The sequence below is a fragment of the Onychostruthus taczanowskii genome, unplaced genomic scaffold, assembly GCF_017590055.1.
Source record: "Onychostruthus taczanowskii isolate IOZ18803 unplaced genomic scaffold, ASM1759005v1 scaffold122, whole genome shotgun sequence".
In the NCBI taxonomy this organism is placed as follows: Eukaryota; Metazoa; Chordata; class Aves; order Passeriformes; family Passeridae; genus Onychostruthus; species Onychostruthus taczanowskii.
Window position 1 is genome coordinate 1,109,580 of NW_024498374.1, and position 21,579 is coordinate 1,131,158.

General features: G+C 35.9%; 1 protein-coding gene across 2 annotated transcripts in view; it reads right to left on the reverse strand.

Annotated features, from left to right (window-relative positions):
- Positions 1 to 947: 947 nt before the first annotated feature.
- Positions 948 to 21,579, reverse strand: part of SNX2 (sorting nexin 2) — a 29,135-nt gene continuing 8,503 nt past the window's right edge. The window contains exons 3-15 of one of the 2 annotated variants that reach the window (XM_041395955.1): positions 16,098 to 16,261; positions 14,829 to 14,895; positions 14,576 to 14,619; positions 14,351 to 14,492; positions 11,075 to 11,153; positions 9,790 to 9,865; positions 8,450 to 8,563; positions 8,129 to 8,222; positions 6,180 to 6,385; positions 5,025 to 5,168; positions 2,387 to 2,467; positions 2,208 to 2,279; positions 948 to 1,426 (exon numbers count right to left, since the gene is read on the reverse strand). In XM_041395955.1, coding sequence (XP_041251889.1) covers positions 1,376 to 1,426; positions 2,208 to 2,279; positions 2,387 to 2,467; positions 5,025 to 5,168; positions 6,180 to 6,385; positions 8,129 to 8,222; positions 8,450 to 8,563; positions 9,790 to 9,865; positions 11,075 to 11,153; positions 14,351 to 14,492; positions 14,576 to 14,619; positions 14,829 to 14,895; positions 16,098 to 16,261 — 1,334 coding nt within the window. In that variant the 3' untranslated portion in view covers positions 948 to 1,375. The remainder of the gene's footprint in view (positions 1,427 to 2,207; positions 2,280 to 2,386; positions 2,468 to 5,024; positions 5,169 to 6,179; positions 6,386 to 8,128; positions 8,223 to 8,449; positions 8,564 to 9,789; positions 9,866 to 11,074; positions 11,154 to 14,350; positions 14,493 to 14,575; positions 14,620 to 14,828; positions 14,896 to 16,097; positions 16,262 to 21,579) is intronic. The other variant, XM_041395956.1, reaches the window with a different exon arrangement.

A 21,579-nucleotide genomic window follows, 5' to 3' on the forward strand; every position in this document is an offset into this window, starting at 1 on the left:
AGGGCGTGGTCCTGTGTTCTTCTTTCTTCTTCATGTCTTCCATTTTGTGTGGTGATGTTGGCACTTGGGGATTGGTTCATGGTGAAGGTACACTTGTCTATAAGGGTGAATAGTATTGGGAAATAAAGGTAAATATGTCACACGTAATTTTTACTATAAAAGACACAGCCGCCCTGAGGGCGGGGGAGAGTGCACTTGACTGTCCTGCTGAGTGGACCTCGGCTGGGCAAAGAGAAAAACTTTGTAGATAAGAGATAATAAACAGAACTGAAGACCGAAAATCTAAGAGTCCAGACTCATCCTTCGCAATCGCGGCCACCCAGAACCACCTTTCCCCGTGTCGGGGCAGAGACACATAACAGCGGACCCCGACAGTTCACGTGCTCTGATTTCTTGCAAAAGGTATAACCAGGCCCTTCAACATATTTTCTACTGAAGAAAATCCAAACAGAATACTAGCTCTTACAACTATCGAGCACTCAGCTGAATCACCCACTTGTCTTCCTCAACTATTACCAGAATTATTGCAAGACTTTTTTTTAATTTTTGTATCCTGAGACCACTGAATAGAACTGATGCAATGTGTCAGTCCAGCAAGACATCAGTATTTGACTATGCAGGTGATTTTAATTCTGCAGAAGCTTTGTAAAAACTTGAAGAAGATTTCAGTTTACATCTGTCTGTTGCTCAAGCATGTCTTTTGACCCTATGAGTACTAGCACAGTAGACTTTGCCAGGGCAGTGGTACTTCAATAATGAAGAGATTCAGAATTAAAAACCAGAACAGTTTACCACGGATAGTTGTTTGTGCATCTTTAACACCTTCTCCAGCACTCTTTGTGAAATGTTGGGTTTGCCCTGGCTACATCTTAATTTGTTCTAGACAGTACTCCTAAGAACACCAGTAAGTATCACTTAGTAAGAACACCAGCACAGAGTGTTAACGTTTCACAAGGTACATCCCTTTATTATTGTAATCACAAAAACATGATTTTGTACAGGAATGTTTAAGTGAACATTAATCAATGCAATTAAATTTGTTTCATAGAGATCAGGTAAACATACTACAGAACATTGTGTTGCAGAGAACAAAAATATCAGCTTTCTGGCCTTGCAGTGCACATTCTAGTGCAAGTATTAAGACACAATAGTGTTCAATTCAGCAATGTATTGCAGAACATCATGCCACAGTCCACTTCAAAGAGGGTCAGGACATGCAGCTTGTTAATAAAATGCTGTGGTATATAAAAAAAGCCACATGTTAATTCATAAAATATATAGTGGTTTATTTGGATGATTTAGTGACTTCACTGTGGAATTTAGTTTTATCCAGGACAAACATCCAGAGTGTCTTGTCACTTGGAATATTCTTCTTTTAGGCAATGGCTTTGGCTTCAGGTAGGAATGCCTCCCAGTATTTTATTAGCTTGAAGAGAAGGGAGAATCACTTATTAGGTACTAAATATTGAAAACCACAATGCATACCTACCTCCTCTTGCAGTAAACTTGCCTCCACAAGAGAAAGTAAGAACGTAGGTCCTTATTCATTAATATTTTTACATAGTGCAAGAAAAAACACAAGTAATAAATACACATATCTGCTCATAACTATAGATATATTGCCACATGTTGAACACAATGTTATAGAATAAAATTATACAGATTTTTTTTAAAGATCAGTCACTTATTCTTACCACTAAAGATACTGTTTTTTCAGGTTTTTTAGATTAAACAAAGCTGGAGGGTTCTATTCCTGCCATGAGCAGAAGAAAGAGCCCGAACTTTTTCTAGTAACAAGACCTACTTCTCAGACTGAAAACTGTTTTAATGCTTTCCAATATTCAGTACTATTCTGTACTTTTTAAAAAGAGCAATAAATGTTTAAGAATCCAAATCTCTTCAGTAAGTGTAAGCACTTACTGATTACAATTTATTCCAATCTCTAAGTAAAAGTACTAATTCAGTTGGAGAAGATAACAAGACCCTCTGCTTGCCCATATCCCTGAGGGAACTTCTCTGTTGCTTCCTTGAATTACAGTTCTGCATGGGCTGGAAAACTGCAATCATGATGTCATTCACCAATACCGTACAGACTAGTAGCACTTAATGTTTTAGAAACAGCTGTGCTTTAAGCCCATATTTTTCTAACTAACCTAATACGGAATGTATTATTTATTAACTTGTACAAAGCTTAAAATTTATCTTACCTGCTGCTGTGTTTGCACTAACGACTCTAAGTACTCGATAATAACAGTTTTAAAGTCTTTCACTCGTTCCTTCTGTTAATAAATAAATTATGGCATATTAACTTCTTAACAAACTTGACTTGTAATGTCAATATTATGTATTGTAGAACTGTCATTTACTTGGAAAAAATTATACATGCCTCAAATCTTCCCACTTCCTTGCGAATGGTTTTGGAGATCTGTTCAAAATCTTTTTCCCCTTGCTGAACTTTTGTCTCCCACTGGCAAAGGAAAGACATACAGAGGTAAGATTTTGTGTTGTCCATTCAGTCTACCTGTAATATTTTTAGCACACTGATAGTCACTTAAGAGCTAAAAGGACCTATTTGTTTTGGCCTATTTAGAGGAAAATTTTACAATAACTATTTCAGATTTGTGTTATAGGATGTCATCAGATCAATTACAACAAGGGTATATTTAAGGTAATGCTATCTGTAGATAAAACGTAAAAATATCTAATATTAAGAACATTTAACAACATTTTAAAAATATTCTTAGGAAAACAGATGGATCTCAAAGGCTTTACCTACTATTCCCTTTACAAACTTCATACAAAGGAACCTAAACTTGTTCAATCAAGCTTGGAAGAGTCTCAAGTTAGTTCCCCATACTTTCCTAATTCCAGAAGAGATGAGTACACCTTCATCTCTGCCTCTGGTCAAGTATTTGATTATTGCTATCATATTTCTGTTGCAAATGACAAGCCTCTGAGGATGTGTTTATCTGCTTTCCAAAGCACAAGCCTTCTTTTTCAGTGGCAACTGTTTTCACAGAAAGCTGGACTAGAAATGTTACTGCAGGTAAGAAGATCACTAGAAGAAAATTCAAAGGAAGAGATGTTTCTTATGGGTTTATGCCATATTTGGAACATTGCATTTGTATAAATTGTTACATATATGACACCAGATTGTTTCTCCTTGTTTCTGTGGAAAGACATCCAGCTAGACAAGAAGGGATTATCAGCATCTACATGGCCCAGTAACTGCTTTTACACACCTATTACATTGTTAAATTTAGGTTAGTTGTGTAGATAAACGGAGAGCCCCACAGCAGGCAAGCAGTTCTTTGAAATAAAAGTTGAGATCTGTTCATCTCAACGTATTAACTGAGAACAAATGCATTCAGTAACATTTATCTTCATCAGAAAAAAGAAGCAGGGAAGCAACATGCTTCAATGTAGAATCTTGCTGTTAGCAATCCAGTGGTGCTACTTATTTCTCAAAAGCATTTTGTGATGCAGCGTCAAGTTTCTACTGTGGTATGAGATAAACATCATCTATGTTCCAATAAACATCTCCATATTTATATTTTTAGTATATATCTATTCACAGTTCCCTGACTGCCCTTTTAGATATACATTTTGAAGTTTTTTAGTAAGTCATAATAGTACTTTCTTCATGGAAGATCAGCCTGAACAGTTAGCTAATAACTGACATAGTATAAAACACAGCTAAGGAAAAGTAGATTAGGATTGCCCATACCTTCCTACCACATCAAACAGAGGTGCCTGAGATTTCTGTGAAAGCTTCTACAGGCCTAATGAATTCAACACTTCAGTTTCATCATGCCCAGGTATGTGAAGTATCATTGGGTAACAGTTTGCCACTTTATAGTATCTCACAAGGAGAAATTTCTCATTCAATAAGGTATCTCTAGGACTGTCTATTGTCCCTTTATCCACAAAAAACAAGTGAGTCATAGAAGATGCTCAAGCTGCTTAGGCTTCCACTTTGCAATTCCTCTGCCAGAGGGTCCACTATTACAGAATTCAGCAACTCTGAACACATTTCAGTGGCAGTGAGAATTTTTAATTGGCACACTTAAACTGTGTTTACTAAAAATGTTCTCTATCCAATAATGCAGAAAAAAGAATTCCTTGAGAAGAAAGCAATTGCTTTAATATTGGGACTGGGAAAGGACCACTATTTCCCACTACTACCAGTAATCAGGAAATTTATTGTGCATGGTGACATGAGTAGAGGCAATCAACAGGAATGTGGTCACACAAGAGTAACTGTCGGTTTTCTCAGTAAACAAAGGACTTCTTTAAGGAGAAGAAAATCAAGTTAATGAGTAATTTAAATACTGTATGTGAAATATATCAAAGGGCAAAAAGAACAAAGGAGCATGTGGTTAGTGACAAATGAGGAAGCCAAACAAAGCAATTGTGTTAAAGAGCTTGAAATCTGCAATAACATTCTTCCATTATTTAATGGGAGAGCACTAGAGCATACTCAGAATGCATTAATGTTAAATAATTAAGTTGTCCTACCTCTTCAATTTCCTTAGTGAAGCATGATAGAAAAAGTGTATAAATTATGACACTTCAACATGTTAGATTTATTTTTACTGAAATTACACCATATATACATGCACATATATATGGGTAGAAAAGCTGTATATTTAAGAAAAACATGGGAATAGCTCTCTATTAGTTGTCTTTGCTGGATTTACCCAAGTCCTCTTGGCTTTAGAAACCAAGAAATGCTCCTCTGCCTATCCAAGTGAGCTGTTACAGTTAAAAGCATTAACTTGCCCATGTTCCCTCCCTCCCATCTCCCAGACTCTGTAGAGACAGTATTAACTGTCTTACAGATCTTACGAGTAAAAATTGCACACATTTAGTGTTTTAAGTAAATTCCTTTTAAAAATTTCAGTAAACATGGGAAACAGCAAGTAAGTGATTTATAAACAAAAATGGTATAAAGCAGCATTAATGCAGAATGAATGAGCCAATGCAGAAAGTCTGACCTCAAAAATAATGTTTGCTAACATTACCTCTTTTATCTCATCTTTAGCTTGCTGTAATTTATCAGGTTTGTTGGCTAGTTGGAGCTTTGCTTCAGCTTCACGTTTTTTTTGTAAAGTGACCTGAGCATCTTGCCACTTCTGCCAGCATTTCATTCGATGGTCAAACACACCCTGTGAGAACAGACAAACTTATTGAACAACTGGAATTGTTAAACCTATCTAAATTCCCAGTAGGAAAAAAATAATTCTAGGATAAAGCTGAAACAAGTGGTATACTCAAAGAAATCTTACTACCATGTATTGCATTTCACTTGACATCATGCTTGCACAGTTCAATACCTTTCACAAATGACAGGCTGTTCAAGAACCCTCTTCAGAGCAGACACTTCAGTGCTCCAAATCACTTTATGCCCCTTATTTTATCAAAACACTACCAAAACAACCACTATGAAGTGCTCTGTCATGCAGACAATTCTCTAACTGCAGATACTAGCAAACTGCTCATGCATATGTATTACATGCATTTTCAGCAACACGTTTATGTTAGCAATGACTAAGGCAGCACAAGCGAAGTACACGTACCAAAAAAAAAAAAAAAAAGGAGAAATGAAGTCAAAAGAAAAATATGTACTTCCAACAGCCTGGTAAGTTCAAAGGTATTTCTGGAAAGAATTCATAGATACCTGTTCTCATGTCTAAACCTAATCATGCTGTGCACCATAACTTACACTTAAATTCAATATTTTCTTTAATGAGATGTAGATCCACAAACTGATTTTTTGTTCTTATTTAAAGACACTACTGGCTATCTACTAAATATAGAATATCAAATTATGTTCTTCCACATTTATGTATGCTTACTGTAACAGTAAGTAATCTGAAATAAACAGGTGCTGTATGCTTAGACACTGAGTACAGTATCCCCAAATACTGTACACAATCAGTATTGCTCAAAGTAGATTTGCATTTTTTCTGGATCTAACCACTCCATTCACACCTTTGATCACAGCCATTTTTATAATTCGAGTAACTCATGAATGCTTTCACTTTACCCCCCTAGAACATCAGGCAAAAACTTAACTGTGTTACATGAGCAAATGCATACATTCATTTACCCTAAACTTACATGCTGAGGAATGTGGCTTTAAATGCTAAATCAGTATTTTTCCTAGTAGTACTCACTTTTACTGCAGCAATCAGACGAATGTAATCACCAAGCAGTTCTGAGAACACATAGAAATCAGCAAAAGCTTGTTCTTGATGCAACTGATCTATCTTCTCCTCAACCTCTGCAAGCTGAGACAAAGCTCTAGATAGAGCAGTGTGGTCTTCCGAGTTACCTAACATGGCAGCACTTTTAGCAAAGGCAGCAGTGTTGGCTGAAAGCTCTGAAACACAGGAGAAATGTTCAGCATGATTTAGTTAATTTATTATATTACCCTGCAGCACACCAACTGAAATGAAGGTAAAGATCACAGTAAGATACATAAGGACATCACAATGATACCACATTTAGGAGAAAGACTCCTGTGCAAAAAACTCTCAATCAGTAAATGCTTTGCCAAGTCTGTTAATGTCATGCTTATGCCGTTCAGCAAATTATATGAAAAAGAAGTCCCTTCAGTATTATCCAATTGCCTACTTCAGAGAAAATGCAAACCAACAAAAGCAAAGTCACCTACAGAGCAAATTTTCCAAACAATTTTAACAGGTTTACAACACATATTTTCCATTTAGTTCAGTGTAGAAACAAAACCAACCCTTTCACAAAATCACCACTCCCATGAGTGGAATTTATTTCTGTTGGGCTGTTTTATTGACTTAAGTAACTTTTATGTGTGCATACTGTAATGCATTGTCACATTCTGATATGCCTTAAAAACAGCCAAAGCTCACACATCATCAACATCTGTGGAAGTGAAGTTTTGAGCTTATTTATTAACAAATACTGGTGCAATTGTCTCAAATCCCATGTAAGTAATCCTGTACAAAGTTTAGTTCCATGAAGGACCTTTGAACAAATGTTTGGTCCAAATTACTTCAGGTTAGTTTGCAATTTTGCTGCTCCTGCAGAACCATCAGAACACCAGAAGTGATTGCAGAAGGAAGCTGTCTTCGGATATTTAAAACCTTTACAATTTTGACACAACTCGTAGAAAAAACCCAATGATCCAACACTTCTTCAAATCTATAAGGTGTCAAACCAACCGTGAATAAAGATTTCCGTTTTCCATTACTTTTTAAATACTCCTTAGCCTTGAGGATAGGTGGCTAAAGATATTTTTACTGCAGAGAGTAATTCTGCATTAGAATTATGAGAAAACAACTTACTTTTCATGTACTTTTGGAAACACTCAAAGGTGACACCATATTTTAACATACTACAATGTTGTTAGAAAGCACACTTATGGTCTTCTTGAGCTACAAATTCATAATTTAGGGTTTTGTCTGGTTTGGTTTTTATTATGTTTGGTTTTTTTTATAATCTGACAGAAATCTATCTCTGATAAAGAGCAGCACAGATTATTACAATATAAACTTACAGGTTTTGCTTCTCTCTAAAATAAGCAAACAAAAAGCTCATTTACAGGTATTGCTTCTATCTAAAATAAGCAAACAAAAAGCTGATATTCTGTGACTACTTATCATCCCAGAAAAGTTTACTTTAACAGTAGCTTGAGAGTATATCATTATGCAGACTAAATTAAGATTAAGAAATTCCTGTGTAAGCACTTAAACTCAGTTAACAGAGCAATACTGAAACAAAAGATGCTTAAATGGATTTATGCAGCCACTTTTTGTTCAGAAAGAAATTACTCTTGCCATGAGATCTAAACATAAATTTCTGGATTTCTACTGTAGTAGAATCACTTGTTAGGTGTGATAATGTAACTGTGCAAGGGAAAAAAGAAAGCTAGATCATTATAGTGACTCTAGAAATGACAGATATCCTGGTTAAATTTAAAATTAAAGGCAGGTATACAAAAATACTAGAGCAGTTTAAAATAGAAAATACAAGTAGAAAATTTTTGCACTAAAATATGTTGTGCAACTATTTTAGTTAAGAGTTCTGACATGCTGAGCTCTTGTTTCATCACCATTTCCTAAGGTTCATGTAAAAGTAAAGTTACCCTTTCTGTGGCAGACTAATGCTTCAACACTGGCATGAAGCTTCCTAAGTTGCTGATCCAGATTCTCAAATTGCTGCTGTTTTTCTTCAAACCACTGACAAAAGATGAAAGAGTCAAGTATTACAAATTAGATTACCAAAAACATTTCTGGTTCTAAAGAACCAAATTATCCAGGTACTTCCAGGGTGGTCAACTGATACAGCTAAGAATTCAAGCCAATAAGGAAATTAATAACCCATTTTCTACTTCTACAGCTTTAAAATGCAATTGTTGAGGCTCATTAATTCATCTCATTATTCAAGCTGAAAAATCAGCTCTTACTGCATCCGATTCATTCATCTTGATTGTCATTTTGTTGACAGCGTCGGCAGCCTTGTTCACCATTCTCAATATTCCTGCTCCACTCAGAGCCTGGGTGTTAACTGCTCTCGGCAGCTGGAATTGAATGACAAATAAGGGCAAAGAGACTGGTTAAAAGGATGGAGGTTTAACTGGGCGCAAGGGGGAAAGAAAAGGATATAGTGTTTTCTTTGTTCCTACGTGTTTCAATATAGTGGAATCTAATTTCTCAAATTTACGACTTCTACATTCTCAAGAGGAAAACTTAAAAATATAGACTATTTACTTTTCTTCTACATCTTTACATTTAAATGGAACAAACAAACCACTTGTCCAAAGCTGTTATGAACTAGCCAAATGTCCTAAATGGCCACCTATATGCTACAATGAACAGACTGCCACTACAGGAACAGAAAAGCTTAGGTTTGTAACAAATTAGATAAAGGAAATTCTGTAACACATTTAATTGCAATGCAACACATGCACTGCATGCTGATAATAAAAGGTTGATGACTTTTTGCTTTTCAATATAAGGCTATAAACATACCTCAAGTATGTTATCTGCTTAGGTACTGAGAAACACTCGGAGATAAATTAACAAACTTTAAATTTAATTGACATTATTATTCAGGCTTGATAGTATATGCTATACAAGGTGGTCCCTATGTCAGACCATTTACCCTTCATATGATGTTTTGTCTGTCAGCAGCATTGGCAAACCCACTGTAAGTTATCTATTGATGCTGTTGTCAGCAGGGAGGCCTCTGTGACTTATTAGTATGACTAGGATACTGACATTAGCCAAAACACAGTTCAGTATTGGAGTGAAACCACTATGCACATTTATAAAGAGATATGTTGTACCTTTAACAATGAATTTAATATTGTGAAAGGTACCAGATTAATAGTACAGGCGACTGAAATCCTTATACACAAAAATACCTAGCCTGGCCAGCAGCACTGCCAGCATTTTCACATTATCCTACCAATATACCTCAAGCTGAATTCCTAGAGGAGAGAGAGCTGCTTCCAAGCCAGTTTAATTTAAGATCTTACTTAAGAAGTATCAGAACTGAAAAGACTGACTCACTTGAGAAGTCACTATACAGCAAATAGGTTTTTGTCACTAGCACTGTAAGTTGTACCAGAGCCTTAGACACACCATTACCTAAGTAGCCTCTGCCATTCTAGCCCTTGAAGGGTATGGTCTAATTTGATTTCATATTAATTTAGGGGATTAGGTCTCAATACAAAGTGAATATATTGCTTGGTAGGTTACCATACCTAGAAATAAATAAGAGAAGATAAAGGAACATAAATACCTCAGAACTTTCCAAGAATTGTCTCAAATCTGGATCCTGTAGCAAGGTTGGGTGCTTTACTGTTCGTTGTAGATACCTATGATTTTAAAAATTAAAATATCAGGTAAAAGAACAGATTAAATGTGCCTGATTGGACATAATGCAGTGCCATGCAGTCCATATCACAATGTAACATACCAAAGGCTGGGTAGTGTTTCACAACACAGTTTGCTTACACCAGAAAATCCTTAAGGTGGGGCCTGCTGTATCTATATGTTGCAAGTGGTAAAATAATATGGTTCTTATTTTAAACAGCTGAATGAAGACTCCTTTATTAACCAGTTTATGCCAGAAAAAAAAAAAAGAACTTGTTTAAACACTTTTGTACACTGCAGTGGACTGGCTTTTTGTTACAGGTAATTCTTGCTGATTTATTTTAGAATTATAGGAAATCTTGGACAAGTTAGTTGATTCTCATCTAGGTATAAACTATTTATGTGCTGCATAGACAAGAATCTTCAATCCATTTAGTTCTCATACATGCACAAGTACAATTCAATGTAACTCATTCTTTTTTTTTTTTACACTTCTGCTTAGACCTCAAGTGTAATTTTTTATCCACCCTCCATTAGGTATGACCACCAGATCCTTATCTGTTCTTTCCTGAAGAAGGTAAGGACTGCAGTTAAACTATTTTACACTACATTTTTTTTTTTAATTCCTCAACTTTTTTTCCTAGTTCCATACTCTGTATGAAGTACAAGTTAAGGTTAAGGTGGCAGTATACCAGGGATAGGACCTTGTCCTGGCAAAGATACTTGGGCAGTATCAGCTGTGTATCAATGCTGGGTGAACAGAGATCCACTATCTCTAATGCCAAAATTCAGCAAGTCACATCAATGCCATCAATGCACATCATCATAAGCCCATTTTACTTTAAGTATCAAAGGCCTCTTCACTTGCCTTCCTGCCCAACAGCTGATTTGCTATAGAATAAATACATTGCTGTAATTGTCTTAATTCTTTCAACCCAAAATGTCTACAGAAGATGGTAATGGTAGTTTTACTTTCTGAACCTCTGCAATCTTAAGTCTGAAACAAGTCAGCTATAATCATTTTTACGAATAGGGCTACTCTTCCTGTTATTAATGGGAATTAGTCAATTTCTACACAGAAATTTGACAGTTGTATATAGTTTCCAGAATTCACTTAAGTACAGATCACCAGTGTTGCAATCACAGAATCCATACAGTATACTGCAAGTATGTCTGAACCTAAATAAATTTTAGTTAGATACACACATCACCTTTCTAGAGCTGCTCTTCTTTTCTCCACAAATTCAGTAGATGAAGAATCTTCTTTGCCTACTTTAACCTTGGTCATGCCTTGAAGGAAACAGCATCATATTGATCTTATTTTATCACAGATAAATCATTAACATAACTGATGTGATTAGAATATAAGGCTCACCTAAGTTTATATATTTAAATCAAATTACAGTGAAAAACACTAAATAGGAACATAAAAAAAATCAACTCCATGCTGCATGGTTTTGAAAGTAGCTCTATGAAATACTCAATTTCCTGTGACATTAATTGCAACTAATAGTTAAGTAAAACTGGGTTAACTTGCATTTATGAAAACAATATAAACACTGATCAGTCTTACTGGCAACTAACATCCAGAAAAAGAAAGCAGTTAGCCATATAAAGCAGAATACAAAAATGTTATCAGATTATAAGCCTATTCACTGGTAAGCTTATTACCATTATTTTCCTTCTACTATTTTTTCTTTTAAGTTCTAAAACTAATAGTTTTTTTAATTAACTAATGCAAACTAACAAGTTCTGAAAATTCTGAATTGAACTGCATAAAAAACAGAATCAGCAGAATAAAATGTATGTAGCCTTACAGTGCTTTCTCTGATCAAGACAAGAGTGGCAACTAGTTATTGATGTGTCATGGCATAGGAAATAAATTCAACCTCAGCAACAGAAGAACCCTAAGATAGTCAGACTGAACTCACTATTTGCCATGCTAAAGATCTAAACTTGGAATTTAGCAATCTAAGTCCCATCAAAAACACCATGAAACATTGGACATCAATAATTATTCTTATTTCCTGAAAAACAGGAAAAGTATTTTATTAAACATCCAGATGTCTGATTTCTAGCTGTAGTACATTTATTATCTATTGCTTTTGTGTCTCTTTAACTAAAAGTCTTGAGATTCTGACAATGTACCACTGATCTGTCAATTCCCTAAGTTCCTCACCCAATCTCCTTTCTGGACATAGAAGTTTCACACAGTAACCCCTGGAGAAGATAAGCAAGCAAAGCCTTACACAAACAAGAATGAACCCTTAAACTCTCAGCCTTAGTTTTTCCCTCCTATGCAACATGATGGAAATAAATCTGATAAAGATTTTTTTCCAAAAGTATTCTACACAACATAATGTAACTAAATCAATAGATTTGTCAGTAAAATTGAGGATGTCTTCAAATAGAAACTATTAAAATATGCAAGGGACGTTGAGGTAATTCACATGCCTCATCTTTTTACATTACAGTATTACTATAATAATATTTTACTGCAGAAAGAAGGAAATCATGTGGCATAATAAAAAAGAGCCTTCATAGATGAACTTTGAACAGAAGTTCACAGGGAAAAACTGAATACACAAACAAATGACCCACATGACAGTTATTTCTAAATATCTTGCCACATTTTTTTCTCTGCTAATATAAACCTATTTTAACACCAGTGCAAAGACTGCTTCTGTAGACCAAGCGCTCTTCCTTTACCGGAAAAGATCCATGACATAACAGATTATTTTCTTTAAAAATGAAAATGTGATTTTCATACAAACTTATGTAAATAGTGAGATACCTTAATGAATGTCCAATTCCATTTCACAATTGACTCATTTTCATCCTTTTGTTCCACAGTCAGTAACTGAGGGACTTGAATTTGTAGCTAAGATCTAAAATTCCAGCCCCCACCACTCATCAGCACAATAAAACTGGAGCTTTAAACTCCAGGTGTTACCAACAGTGTAACAGAATGAACAGAGCAGGGACTTCTCTACAACACACACTGCATAACACTGAATGTATGACATTATGTATTAAGACTTTAAACATAAACATGCAGAATGTAAGGACTATAATCTTACTTTCAGCTGTTTTCTCAGCTCTCTGCTATAACATGCATTATTTCAAAACAGACCAGAATCAACTCCTCCTTTTCTCCAGAACTGGAAATGTACTGACTTCATGCTCTTGAACAGAACTAAGTAACACCTGTGAAATTCAACTTTAAAGAGGGAGTTTCATGCTCTTTTGAAAATATTCTACAAAGTCGGAGTTTTCCCAACCTACCTGTAGCTTAAAGTCTACACATAAGGCTTTGAAGCATCAGCCAGTGCTTGCTTGTACTGCAGTATGTCCCACCATTTTACCGTCTTCCAGGTGTATCAATTTTTATGCAATTTTTGTTCAAGAGGTAGCTGAAATCCAGTCTAAGCTGAATTTGACTGTGATGAAAGCACTACATTTTCATGTAAATGCACACTGTCATAAATGCCTTAAATTTTGTATTATCCAAAGAAAGATTAGAAACCTCATTCCATTTCCATAAGCCCTGTTAGCACTTGGAATAAAACTTATTTTTATTACAGGAAAAACTGATTATTATGGAATTACCCATAAATTTCAAGAACTACCAAAAAATCAGGTCAAATTTTCAGTCTCACAGCCTTAAAAACAGTGTTTTTCCACAGAAGTAAAATCATGAATTTTCCAAGCCTCTTGCTGTCTCTGTCTACTCAATCTGCCTATCTCCTACTTACATGAAAAACTGCTGCTCTGATTATCTTTACGGACTAAACTACTGAAAAGAAGTTCTGCCATTGTCTGCATATCCAACAGCATTCTAGATCTGAATCACTTATTTATATATAGTAACACAAAAGTGAGTAACACAAAAGTCTTTAACAGGCTTTACTGTTTTAAATATTTACCTATTTTGAAAGAACCTCTCCTACTTAGAGATCACAAAACTAAAGATTGTTTTAATGCACCAGGCATGCTTCTTAGCTCATGGAGAACAGATCTGATCCTTTAAGATATTCAACCCAAGAGTCATTTTTTTGCGTTAAAACTTTGCAAAATTTATGAGAAGTTTTGCATTCACCATGATCAGAAGAAACAAAAACAAGTATGAGAGACCTGAAGTATGTATGAAGCTCTACATATTGCAAGCAACTGATAACAGCTCAACTTAAAAAGAAACTTTCTTTTAACAATCTTGTTTTGGTAGACTCATCAGCTCTTGAAGGGCAACAGCAAAGAAAGAATCATAGATAAGAAACACAAGGCCATGCTTAAAGAGATATCCTTCTCATTATCAACACTAGTCTGAGTTTGGAAGAGGCCACTACATATCTTTCCAGTTTAACATGAACTTTTTGAAAATACAGAACATGAAGACTATTTGGACCACCTGAGAAGAAAGCAGTATTTATGCAGGAGAGTAATTTGTATTCAGTACTTAACTGTCACCATATTGGAACTGCACTTACCTACAATACTTTTTTCTGGAGCTGGAGGCACAATATAACCAATATGCATGTATTTTGTTGCTAATTTGCTGTGCAGGCCAAGAAAATCACTGAATCTTCTTTTAACAGAGAATTCATTTTTGTGGAATATTGAAAGTGATGTCTTAAAAAAAAAAAATTTTGTGAATTACTGATCCATCTCAGCTACAATACAAAGAATTGACAAATTTTTGTTGCACTACCTACCTTTGTTGTTACTCTGTATGCCATATAAGCATTCATGCCATCTCCTGTAAAAAAGTTAAAATACTTATCCCAGGGCAAGGTAGTGTAATCCTGCCATACACTTTTTAGTCGAAAAAATACATTAAATAGATTTCCATTTAGATACTAAAAACTGCCAAAGGAAAACTAAAGAGGAAATCATGCTAAAATCTAGGAATAGTCTTCAAGGAATAAGACAGTCTACAATCTGAATTTTTAGGCTCAGGGAACTTACCAACTTTCTCTGGGTCTGATACATTGATTTCTATATCAAACAAATCTCCATTTGCTTCCTCTTCAATCTAGGAAAAAGATATACCACATTTAACAAGGTAATGGACATCCATATTATCTATGGGTACAAGGATAAGGATATAGAAGGAGGAGAAAAAGTGAGTATGTTTGTGTAATTATGAAACATTTCCAGTCCCCAATGTTAATATACTTTCTAACACTGACTGTGACTGCAACCAAAGTTCTTGGGGTAAACTTGGTAGTTCAAAGTTTACAGTTGGACTCAAATGATCCTAAGGGTCTTTTCCAAACTAAAACTGTAATTTCAGTTTCAAGACCTACTGCAAAAGCTTTCAATACAGGAGATTAGGGGTCTGTGCATTGTATCACCTACAATGCCAGCAGACACTGTGGTTCACAACCAGTCTCATTTGCAATGCTGCCATGTGCATGTAATCAAAGAACAGACATTCCTTTTCATTAACAGTATCTGTAGCAGAAGAGCTTGAGAAGGGAAAAGCAACAGATAAAAAAATTTCTGAGACTTGATTCAGAATACTTCTGAATTCTGTTCTTCCAAAATTTCATGATCCTTCATGTACTATAACTAAATTTTATAAAAAGAGAGATCTTAAGAAATGCCATGGCAGAAGGGACAGTACCAGGGCTGAAGGGGGCAAAATCAGAATCAAATGCCATCATGTGGTATCTGGGGAAGCACACATCATTGAGTCACAGGTAGGTCTTGTATACAAAGTCACTGTCTGGTAAGAGAATGCTCTAGAATGAATGGCATTCAGCAATGTCCATGCTTTGACTGGAACACCAAATGTAAATAGAAATGTTAAGACTACAATTACCCTCAGCTGTTTGTTAGGACGCAGGATAATGCTAAAACCTGCTTGTTCAATTTCCCTGTTAGGAACAGCTTCAGAAATACAAGTTTAAACTGTAATATGCTAGTCAGAGTTATTTTAATTAACAATGTTTCTTATGTATCAAGTTCACAGCTTACTCCTACACACACTTTTTAAAGTTTCTATTCTGAAGGAATAGAACTTACTCCTAACACTACATATCTCAAATATAATCACCTCAGTAGTGAATTCTTACAGCACTTCCATTAGTCATATTCCCACTATACTTTTTTTCCAAAACAAACAGCAAGGTATAATGCCATGCACCAATGTTTAGGATCTGGCATTTCAAAACAAGGTAAAACTTAAAAATCCAAATGAAACATTTCTGTAGTTTAGAGTTTACAGCATACCTCTTCTCTGGATCTATCAAAAATCACTGGGGCCGTTACACTTTTTGATTCCATTCTGGGAGCTACTAATGCGGTAGGTGTTACAGGAGTGACTGCAGGAGTAGGTTCTGGTGAAAGTATTGGATCCCTCTCCGGACTGTCCAATGAAACTTCTTCTGTTGCTTCTAGATAAACATATTGAGTTAGCAATAAGTTTCCTGTGCAACACAGATGGATATGCATCACAAAGACTACAAACATGCATGATGACAAAATAAATAGCACACATTTGTGCAGGATAATGTTTTTCAATACACAGGTAAAACCAGATATGGCATTGGACTTGTAGTGCAGAATGGGTTAAATTAAGACCAATATTGCCCTTTTTTTTGTATACTGCTCAGTAAAGAGTGTTTTAAAGCAGTCACAAGCTACAAATAGTTTATTTCTGTATGACATATTGCTAATTAATTTTTTTTACCACTGGAGCAAGTCTTTTTCATCACCTCTTGAACAACAGCTGATTTAGTTACATAGGATGGTAACTAAGCAGACTAAACCATATAACAAATGAAGCCACACATCCCCACCCCTGCCAAATACCCCACAAACTGTAAAGTAGCAGTATTAGCAGGTGACATCAATATAATCTTTAGTCTATCTCCATGCTCTGTGGAGCTTAAAACAGCTCACTAGAAACTGAGTACTTCCTTTAAACAATGGCCAGTTCACCTACCTTTAAAGACAACGCAAACCCCTGCTCTACAAATCTCACTAACCGGTTTTGACCACTGGCAAACTACACATTTCCTGGGTATACAGAAGTTCCTGTTCTGGCTCAAATAAACAAACAATGTTGTGTTCTCACTAGACATGCATATTCAAGAATTCCAGTTTCTTAAAAGATAACATCAATGACTGTCATTTGATACCAAAATTGACTTTCCAATAGACCTGAAGTCCTTCCACAAACTAGACTTTTGCAGGTAATACTTACCAAACATGTAAAAAGGCATTAAACCAAAGCAGATACTCGTTCTGGCTTGAGACTAACAAAGTTTACTGTCATCATTTTATTTTGGAGGATATCTCTCAGAATTGCTGAGTTTGGAAAGGACTTTTGAAATCATCTAACCTCTCTGCTCAAGCAGAGCTCTAGCTAGAGCAGCTCAACTGGATCACATCCAGATGAATTCTGACCATCTCCAAGGAGGAGAATCCACCTCTTGGATAATCTGTGCCAGTGCCTGACCACCCTAACCAACAATGAAAAAACCCAAAAGCCAGCATCACCCCCTCTCCCCCACCGAAGACAAACAAAATCATAAGATTTGTCTTATTATCAGTGTGTAGCCATTGCCTCCTGTCCTGTCAGAGGGCACTACTGAGAAGTCAGGCTCCCTTTTCTCCATTCCCTACCAACCCAGTATTCATACCCACTATGTTATCCTCCCCACCCCAAGCCCCTACTCAAGGATGAACAGCACTAGCTTTCTCAATCTCATCTCTTATGCCATACATTTTATGTCCTCAATCATTTTCATGGCCCTGCATTGGAGTCACTGCCATCTGTCCATGTCTCCCTCGTATAGGATAGCTCAGACCTGGACTCAACACCTCAGGTGTGGCTTCAGCAGGGTTGAGCCAAGTGGAATGATCAATTCCCCCAGTCTGTTGGCATTGCGTTTCCTAATTTTAAATTACACAGTATTTTCAAACTAAAGTTAAAACCAAGCAGCTCATTATAGTCTCAATTTTTAATACGAATGCAGAATCTACAGCCTTTCTTTGAAAATAATTATTTTCACAGTATTGCTTTATTCTTACTGCTGAATCTTAAAAAACGTAAGTATCTGCTAATGGTTGCTTTACTCAAATGCCACAGGAAGGACACTGAGTCTTAAATCAATAAGGATTTTTAATTCAGAACCTAAGATCAGGTAGGAAGTCATGCTGAGGCAGTTGCAAAAGAGCTTTTAGACCGGCAACACAGCAACATTTCAAGAAAAGGCAGTTCTCTCCTTTGATAGCTAACAGCATTCAACATTTCAATGTTGAACAGCATTCAATATTCCACAAAAACATTTCTCAAAAAAATATGCACATACATATGTAACACGGTATACTATATACATGATAGAATGTAAAATACAAAATATTTCTGAAATAAAGCAGTTGCACTTCAGTTCTTCCTTTTTTCTATCACTAGCTGTATTCCAGCACATTCAGGAAACAAATCATTAACCACCACTATCTACTTCTCTGTATCTTCAAGTTTTAGACAGGTTTATAAAACAAGTTGCTAAACAATTCAATCATTAGCTGAGAACACAATCCTCTTACTGCAAAGTATAACTTCATGAAAAAACTGTACTTAAGGTAAGAAAGCAGCGCTGCTATCAGATGAAACAGAAGAACACTTCTTCTCCAGGACTCCTCTTTTTCAGACTTGTATCCACACACTCTTTAGTATCACAAAGTGATCTAGGTTGTGCATCAAATGAATTCCAAGCAGGATTAGCAAATTTTTAAAGCTGTTGCCTGGTGTTTCTTTTTTATTTTTCTGAAGGAATTTACCCACAGAAAATAGTATCTGTTTGATAGCAGTAAGTCAGTTATTTGTTCAAGAATTGGGAACTTTTGCCTTACTCTCTCTTATTACCTCTCACCCCAGGTTTGGCACGCCACCAGAAACTATACAAATCTAGAAGCATGACATGGAAGAGACATGGAAGGGGATGATGGGACTGAGTTGGACAGGGAGAAAGTTATCATGCTTTTTGTTTAAAACAAAAATATTCAAGGATTCTGAAAGGAAAAAGAAGCATTAGCTTTACACAAAACAACAGGCTCTTACTTCTAGCTGTATTTCCTCCTCAGAAAAGCAGTCTTCAAGTAGTACAGCAGCTGAAGATCTATTTCTTATGAACTCTGGCATTTATGCTTCTTACATATATCCCTTTACTTTGAGCAATCAGATGACATAGTCTGATTAAGAGGTTTTACTGACAATTCTTCTGCTTGTTTTACAGGTGGGCTTTTCTTCCCCATGGAAACATTAATATGGCAGGCTTCACAGTAGAAACCACGGCACTTCCAGAAACATTTCCTTAATCTATTAATTTTAGATCTTCACCTGAAAACTTAGTATGAAGTTGTGGTTTTGTGGTGTAGTTTATTTTTGGTTTTGGGTTTGAGAGGTTTTGTGTGCTTGTGTGGGTTTTGTTTGCTTTTTAAAATACTATCGTACGTATCATTATTAGCATGAAAAATGAAATCTAGATGTCTTCTTTTCCAGGACAGTTCTCAAGAGCTTAAGTTCTCACTTAAAGAGGCAAGCAACTGCTCTGTCCAACTTTTGGGAGGAAAATACTGAGATCTAACACTTAATATCAGCTACGGGAGTTACCAGAACATATTAAGAACTCCCACCAACCTAAAAGTGTAGACTGCTAGACATAAATACATACTTTACAATCTATAAACAGTCTTTGTTAGGGATCACTGTCAAGTTGCTTAGCTCCAAAAGAACATGAAGACATGTCATTCTGCTGTAGGAGACAACTACATATGCTTAATTAACATTCTACAGCCAACCACAACAAATTTCTATCAACACTCAAGCACAGGCCTTAATCTCAGCATTACACAGAGCTTCTTTCTTTATTTTTCACCAGCAGTTTTTGTGAAATATCATCTTAGAAAATGCAAGTTTGCAATTCTTCACTAGCAGCTCACTTCGGCCACAAGTTATTTTTACTAGTCACACTTCCAAATGTCAGACCTTTAACATTCTGACATAGCTTGAATGATTAAATTGGTTTATTATCTTTGAAAGTTTGTCCATTTAAACATATAAATTTGGAAGTAAACTTAAGCAGAAGCTGTTACGTAGAACAGAGAATGAGCTATTAAAAAAGGCTTCTCTGGGCACTGCAGTATTTCAGAGACTTTATTGAACTGAACTGACTGTAAGAACTACTACACCTAAGTCACAGCCTATGGTCCTCATCATTGTACCAGAAGTACTAAACATAACCTTAATGAGAACAGAAATAGTTTTAATGCAACAGTCACACACTAAAATGACCACCTTGTGGCTTCAAAACTGTAGGTTCACATGCTTTGTGCATTTATTTCTTGCAAAATAACTGAACAAGCAGATTCTAAAAAGCAGCAAGGCATTTGCACAAACTCTACATATCAGACATTACATGACAACGGTCTGACAGACACCATCAGCTAGAAGCTTTCCTGTTCAGATGTGCCTAAAGAACATGTCTGGATCAGAAAATTACCACCTCCTTTTCTGTCTCAAATCCCAAGAAAAAAGCCTAAAGGGGGAAAAAAACCCACAAAACCAAACAACACAAAACCCACTAAACAAAAAAACAACGCAATGAAAACAAACATCACCCCAGTCCCCAACACAGTGACTTTTCCTCAGGACACAACAGCTAGACACTTCCATAACATGATCCGCTCCCAAACACATTTCAGAGCTGAAAAAACAAGCAACAGTAATCTTTTTCCCGACAGAGGAGAGGAAAAATTATATTTTCCACTTTTTTGAAGAAGGTTGAACATTGATAAAACTTTACCAAAAAATTCACCATAATGCTCTTCTATGAGAACCAGAAGTAGAAGGCTCATAGAAGAGCCTTCTGACAACTGTGCCCTTCATGGGCAGTCCATGGCATATTTGCGCAGTTATACATTGAATTTTTGGGTCAACATTTTGGAAGACTAGTTCAATATGCAGCTCTTCACTGTACAATAGCAGGTTACTGACAACCAAGCTTTAAGACGTATTTCCAAATCCCTTAAGAAACACCTAATACTGTCTCATTTGAAGCACTGCCCATTAAGGTCTCTGCATATAAGAGCTCTATGAGGTAAGATAAAGTAGTTCTTCTGGCCAAATAATCAACATAGTGACTTTTATTCTAATGGTGAAAGTTTTTATGTGGGTTTAGCAAGACAGTTTTCTTTGTTACAGAACCAAGAACCACAAGAAAGTAGAAAAATTTACTCATCTCCAATGACAGCAGGAAAACTCATTTCTTCCATTTCTGAGACCCCGTTTTAATAGTTCAGTTATAAGCTGCCAGAGAAAAGGTAATGAATATCTATATTGCACATATTTTGTAGCTGCCACAGAAACATAACAGCGAAGAGGTTTTAAGGATAATAAAAAAAGCATAAACCATTTCCCAGGTTCTGTCCTGCATTAAAGCCATTGAGAAAATTTGCACTACTTCACCTGCTTTTCCATTAGGCTGCAATATGAGGTGGAACAATAGAAAATTTTATTAAGTGTACAATAGCTACAGAGGCATACCATCACAATTTTTACGAGTCTGAAAAATTGTCATTATTTCTGACCCTGAAGAATGGCAATCAATCCTCTCAGGAGCAACAAACATGATTTAGTTTACCTGGATTTTAAAGGGTCTAGTAATTCAATATGACGGAACAACAGAAGCTACAAGCTGTGGAGCTT